This window comes from Pygoscelis adeliae, unplaced genomic scaffold (genome assembly GCF_000699105.1).
Source record: "Pygoscelis adeliae isolate BGI_AS28 unplaced genomic scaffold, ASM69910v1 Scaffold129, whole genome shotgun sequence".
Lineage (NCBI taxonomy): Eukaryota > Metazoa > Chordata > Aves > Sphenisciformes > Spheniscidae > Pygoscelis > Pygoscelis adeliae.
This window is the reverse complement of record NW_008825431.1, coordinates 407070-413439: the sequence shown is the minus strand read 5'-3', so window position 1 is coordinate 413439 and position 6370 is coordinate 407070. Positions and strand designations below refer to the sequence as shown.

The window sequence follows — 6370 nt, the reverse complement described above, 5'->3', positions numbered from 1 at the left end:
CCCCCGTGGGTCCAACCTAACCCCCACCCCATCCATCCCTCCGCCCTGGGGATTTGCACTGAGCCTCTTCCCGGGGGTGTCTGTGCCCCCTCGGGCACCTTCTGTCCCGACCGGTGCCACCGTCCCCATCCCGGCCACCCTCCGCCGGCCGGACCACCTACCCAACAAAAGTCTCGGTGCCAGCGGCCGCTGCCACCAGGGCAGCCAGCAGCACGAGGGCCCTCATCCTCAGCCGAAAGAGCCCGTCCCGTGTCCCGACGGCACCCCGGGGCCTCTTAAATCCCATCAGGATGGTGGCCCCCAGCTGTCCCCTTTCCCAGGGCCGTGGGAAGGCTCCGGCTGGCACCGGCCAAGGTTGGGCACCGCAGCCCTGCTGTCCCCCCCTCTGCGGCGCTCCCGGTCCTGGCCAAACCTGTCCTGGGAACCGGCCAGGGCCGTCGGTGAGTCACCTGCCAGCAGGGTGAGAGGCGGGGAGGTGCCAAAATCCCACCGCCCACGGCGCCGGCTGCAGCTCAGAGCTGCGGGGAGGAAAAGGGTAAAATTGGGTCGAGAAGGCGCGAGATGAAGATTTTCACACGGGGGGCTCGGTGAGACGGGGACCTAAACTGCGGCCCCCTCGGTGGTGATGGTGGTGGGGGAATTGGTTTAAAGTTCAGCGTGGGACAGAGGTCAGAGCGGGTGACGGCCATCCCAGGTGGCAAAAATAAAATAGCAAAGGCCTGAAAGCACTTGGCACCCAGCGGTGTCCCTGAGAGGGCCCGCTGTCCCTCCTCCCAGCCCCGGGGGAAGGGACGATGGAGCAATGCTGCCCAAAACCCCACAAATTTGGGGTTGGTTGCCCAAAAACCACCCATCCCCTCCCAGGGCCTTCAGGACTGTTGGGCCCAAAGGACGGGGACTTGTAGGGCCAAAGCCACGAGGGGGGGAATAAACACCTGCAGGGCTGGGAATCCTTTTTCACTGGGTTTTTTTTTTTTGAAGTTTAGCGTGAAAAAATAAAGGTGCCAGCCTTAAACTATAAAGAGTCTTCAGGAATATTTATTGAGGTGAGGGGACATCACCAGGGAGGTGCTGGGTTCAGTACGGATGCTCCAGGACGTGGACCATGATATCCAGCAGCGCCGGCCAGGTCTCGGTAGCGGTGGGGATGATTTGGGTGCTGGGCAGGAGGAAGCCGTAGCGTCCCGTGTCCCTCAGCTCGAACGTGAAGGAATATTTCACCCCGTTGTCGTAGGCCCAGTCGATGGTGGTGCCATCTGCCATGTCTGCGGGGAGAGGCACTGGGATGTGATTCCCAAAGCTGAGTGCTCGTGGTGGACGTGATGCCGCAGGAAGGGGAAGGGACACTTACAGATGGTGTCCACGACGCTGCCGTAGGCGTATTTCGTCCCATACACGGCGGCCAAGTCGCTCACCGCCTTTTTAGCCAGTTCATTCTGCAAGGGAGAGCCCAAAAGTGGTGAGACCTGGTGGACCCAAGACCTTGGAGCAGCAGAAACCCCGGGGCGGCGGGGTCTAGAGCCCAGCATCGTTTCCCAACCCCTCTGCTCTTGCTTTTCCCCCAAACATCCGTAATTTTGGATGGACGGGAGGTATGTCTTGCAATCGCCCTCCCTCCAAGAACCAGGTGATGGGCTTCAACGTGCAGGTTGCCTCTAACGAGAGGAGCAGGGAGGGTCCTGGGATGATCCAACCTGACTATTCCAGCAAGGCTGGCAGTTGCTGCCCCATGTCTACATTTTGGGGCCATCTCACCAGTTCCTGGTAGTTGGGCGCAGGCGCTCTCTTGTAGCCGTAGGGGAAAAGCAGCATCTGGGAGTAGCTGTGGATGGAGATGACCGATTTCATGTTCCCGTGGCCGCGGATGAAGTCCACGATGGCTTTCACTTCTCTCTCCGAGTGGGCGTAAGGGCCGTGGTAGGTCTCAGAGCAGGGGTTGCTGCTGGAGCCAGAGCCTGGGGCATGGTAGAGGAGGCACCGTGCAGAGAGGCTGCCCCGGGGAAGGGTTTCTAGCCCCCCAGGTTTCTCCCCTCTAGCAAGAAGCTTCAATGCTTTGAGGCATAAGCGATGCCCAGTGTGGGGACCCAGTGGCCCGGCTCTCACCTCCAAAGCCCGCGTCCCAGTTTCGGTTGGGGTCCACGCCGACACAGTGGGAGCTGGGGTTGATGGACCTCGTCTTGCGCCACATGCGGTTCTAGGAGCAGGTGGGGGCGAGACCATCACAGGGATGTGAATCCCGCCCCCCTCCTTGGGGGACAGATAATGCCCTCCTGCCCAAGCACCTCTGGGGATGGGAGGAAACCACCTCCAACCACTCGCTGTCCCACAGGGGAAGAGACATACCTCCCCACCCAAAAACCGCGGCCAGCCACAGTTGCCAGAGCTAAGTGCCGGGACAAGTTCCCCCTGCAGTGTCCCCGCACTCACGGAGCTGTGGGTGAAGGCAAAGCCATCGGGGTTGGTGACTATCTCGAAGAAGATGTCCATGCTGTCCAGGATGGCGGTGACGGAGGGGTCCTGGCCATACTCCTTGGCAATCTGTGCGGGGACGAGAGCGGGAGCTGCCTTGGTGCCCCCCGGGGATGAGGGATGCGACCGAGCGGTGCCGCAGGGAGGTGTTAAAAAAGGGCTGGGGGAAGAATTGGGGTCCCATGTCCCAGGACACATGGTTACCTTGTTGGCCGTCCAGATGCCAGTAGCTTGGGTGATCCATTCCCGTGAGTGGATGCCGGTGTCCAGCCAGATGGCTGACCGATTTGATCCCCCGGTGCTGAACTGCACGGAGAGGGGGGGCGTGGGGATTTCAGCCCTGCATCCTCCCGGGGCAGGGCAAGGTGAGGGTGCCCCCGGTACCCACCTTCAGCACATACAGGGGTCTGTTCTCATAGCTCTGCCCGATCTGGATCTTGCTAACGAGGCTGGGATGATCGTCCACCAGCATGTCCATCCAGTAATAGATCTGAAAGGAGGAGTTGCTGGGTCACGAGGCTCACCTTGGCTTTCCTTTTGGTTTTTAGGGTATCCAGCACCAGATGCCACATGCAGAGCTTCCCTGGAGAAGATCTGGTGCGTCCCTGGAGAAGACCAGGTGCTTGGACCTCTGTGCAAGCAGGGAGGCGCGCATCGCAAAGGCTTTTGCAAAAGCAGAATGAACAGTAGGGGGGGAAAAAAGCTCTGAGATCCCCCAACGCCATCACAGCCTCCATCAGCCGCCCGCTGGGCTCCAAGCACAGGGTTTGACCCCCAAAATGAAGTTGAAGATGTCTTCCAGTGAGGCAGGGAGGTGCCAGGAGAGGCCACGCTGCACGTGGAGGGATGCCTGGTCTCCTGGCTCAGCTAAAACTCCCGCTCAAGGAGGAGAGACATGTCCCGGGGGGGTCTCGCTGCCACCACGAATGTCACTGCATGGATGTAATGGTGGCACGGGCTGAGCATGACCCCAGCAAGATGAAGAGAATGCGCTGCAGAGCAAAGTACCTCGTCTATCGTGTGGTAGGAGGCAAAATCGAACGTGCTGGTGCTTCTCTCTACCCTCCTAGACTTCGTCATGGTTTTCTTTTCCTCATCCAATAATTCCTGTTTAGGAGGGAAAAAAAAAAAACCATCAAACAGGCTGGAAGGAGCAGGGGGTTGGGTTTTTCTTCCATGTCCTCATGGTTTCCAACTTTCTGGGTCTTCTGTTGGGACTGAGCTATGGGAGCTCATCCCACTCCCCGCCGCAGCCCTTCTTACCTGCACGTCCTCGATCATGATGCTGTAGGAAATGCTGTTGGACTCCAGGAAGATTTTGACTGCTTGGAGGCTGGGGAAGGGCACCCGCAGGTCGGCTGGTTGGCCGGGGCTGGTGGGGTGACGCCAAAAGTCAACCTGGTGTGGAGCATAGGAGAGAGCTTGGCCCCACCTCGTGCTGGTGGTCATCCGTTGAGCTCGCCAGCACCAAAAGGGGGGTCTCATAAGAGTTTCCCATGAAGGATCTAAAAAGGTCTTTGGACAAGTTTTGGGACACACATGGGTACCAGGATGGGTCAGGGTCTCTTTGCCTCACTCGATGGCTCATGTTTCAGCCCAGGTTGCTTGTTGGCTGCAAACGTCCCTTTTAATGATGAGTATTTGCGATTAGAGCAGACACAATGAGACGCCGGGGTCACTGCATGCTGGTTTTACTCTTTAATTCGGTAGGGGTATCTCCTTAGATCAGTTTTGCGGTGCAGATGCTGTTCCCCACCACCCATCTCTCTCCTGCTGCTGCTCCCACTGCTTAAATTTTTCACCAGGATTCACCCCGCAAAGCAACCAGGGCAAACGCGGCGGGAGCAGAGTTGTGTCGTAATTCAAGCCAAAAAACAAAATGCAGTGACATTTTAGACCTGTCATTTACCAGACATTTACTCAGCCTGGGAACCACGATGCTGCAGTGGCCGGGGTGTTCCCGCTTCGCCTGAAACAGGAGGGCTCAAGATGCCCTAAGCTAAATATTATATTTATATAGCTATAAATTATACTTATCCAAAATGGGAAGGAAAATTGGATATGAGGCCAAAAAAAGGAGGGAGGCCTGATGTCACCAGGCTCTCTGTTTCACACCGGGGGATGCTCGGGGCCCCATCGCGGCTCACCTGCAGCTCTGCCTGCTCGCCCAGCACCCTGAGCAGGGTGATCTGCTCCTCGTCGCTGGCCGTGATGCGGAGAACCTGGTCCCTGCAGGGAGGCAGAGCCGTCAGCGCATGCGGGAGGGATCACAGGACCAGGGGGAGGGGGGGAAGGAGCTGAGCCTCCAGGGCTGACGTGGCCCCATCATGGGCTGGGTGGAGGCTGTGAAAGCTCTGCACCGGTTCGGTGGGTTGGAAAGTGCATCAGTTGTTGGAGGTTTGGTGTCGAGAGCGAAAAAGGCAGGTTCAGAACAGCCGCAATGGGAAAACGAGCAAGTGCCGGAGAGCCCATGGTGGTTTCCATCCTCCCTTTGATCACGAGAGCTCCCAAAATGTTAGGAAGTCTCTAACAAATAGACATTTCCTAACATAGCCTCTGCTCCAGCCCAGCTGGGCTCCCTCGGGGACGGGTACAGCCCCCAGCAGAGAAGACAACGCTCTCCTTCCCCAGCAGCAAGGTTTCCCCATCTCTGTTCAGTCCTTCCCCTTAAAAAAGCTCGGGGTGATGCTCTCAGGATTTAGAATCCCCTAATTTCTACCCTCTGCAGCAGCCAGGAGGGTGCTCAAAAACCTCCCTCCAAATCTGGGGTGAAACCACACCTTTCCTAGTGTCCATGTGGCAAAAGCTGACGGATTTCCCTCCTTCGGGCTGTCGCCCTTCTCACTGACCCCAAAGGAGGGCGGACAGGGACAGGCACCTCTCACCCCGGTCCCCGTCCCCAACCAGGGTGCCCCACCACCCCCTGCTTTTGGCAGGACTCACCCCACGAAAAGCTGCTCGCTGCAGGCGGCTGCCACGAGGGCGGCAAAGACCGGGAGGATCTTCATGGTGAGCGGACGCAGATGAGCCTCAGCCCCCGGGGGAATTTATAGCCCCCTATATAGTGCTGCGGGGGGCACTCGTGGTCCTTCTCACCAAGGCCACATCTGCTGTCCCCACGGAGCCGGCAGCGACAAACAGATAAGCCAGGAGTGGCTCCCGGGAGCCCAAATGTTTGCTTTATTTGGCGAAGTCAATAAAAGAGCAGCCAAATTAGGGAGGATCTGATAACGTCTTCTTCAGCACTCGGGTCCCGCCGCGGGCGGCTGGGGAGGATGCGAGCCCAGGCACCCGGCTTGGTGCGAGCAGGTGTCATGGTCACAGTCACCACCCAACCCACGGGCGTGAGACGGTGGCGACGGTGGGGTCGTAGGACCCCAGAGTACACAAGGACACAAAGGCACTTTGTTTCCATTCATTTCTTTATTACAGATTACTCTTAGTAAGTCAGGTGTAATTATGATTAGTAAAGCAAGTGTGTATTACAAGTTACCACAAAACTACTAGCAGAAAAGCAAGTATATAAACATATACATATATTTATGAGATTAAACTCATATATGCACACACACGTATTTATCTATAAAATTCAAAATATATCATTCAAATTATTACCAGTGCCGTTCATCAAACCGCTCCCAGGAGTGGGGCCAGTCGACAGTGGATGAAGTCTCACTTCGAAGACGATGGGCGTCACGGAGCCCGGAGCCAGGCGTCCCCGGCGAGGGTCCGAGGGGTTGCACAGGGACGTTCACCTGCGGGGGGTAATTCTCGGAGAGAGAGAGAAAGAGGGGCTCGTTTTTGGGTAGAAAGCGAGTTATTTTTGTGTCTTTAGCGTGGATACATGGGTGGGCGCAGGACAGCAGCCCCTGGAGCCGCCGTTGCTGACTTCTGCTGTCTT

The 6370-nt window shown here is 57.5% G+C and overlaps 2 protein-coding genes across 2 annotated transcripts in view; both read right to left on the bottom strand.

The window, feature by feature from the left end:
• Positions 1 to 286, bottom strand: part of LOC103922819 (carboxypeptidase A1-like) — a 3338-nt gene extending 3052 nt beyond the window's left edge. Inside the window, exon 1 of the mRNA XM_009331018.1 lies at positions 162 to 286. Coding sequence (XP_009329293.1) covers positions 162 to 286 — 125 coding nt within the window. The remainder of the gene's footprint in view (positions 1 to 161) is intronic.
• Positions 287 to 1077: 791 nt separating this feature from the next.
• LOC103922804 (carboxypeptidase A1-like) lies at positions 1078 to 5477 on the bottom strand. The gene is made up of 11 exons (XM_009331003.1): positions 5413 to 5477; positions 4617 to 4698; positions 3733 to 3867; positions 3478 to 3576; positions 2858 to 2959; positions 2674 to 2775; positions 2428 to 2538; positions 2104 to 2194; positions 1756 to 1955; positions 1352 to 1436; positions 1078 to 1265 (listed from the first exon to the last, which is right to left on the bottom strand). The coding sequence occupies exons 1-11, from the start codon at positions 5475 to 5477 to the stop codon at positions 1078 to 1080; spliced, it is 1260 nt and encodes a 419-aa protein (XP_009329278.1).
• Between the last annotated feature and the right edge of the window lie 893 nt (positions 5478 to 6370).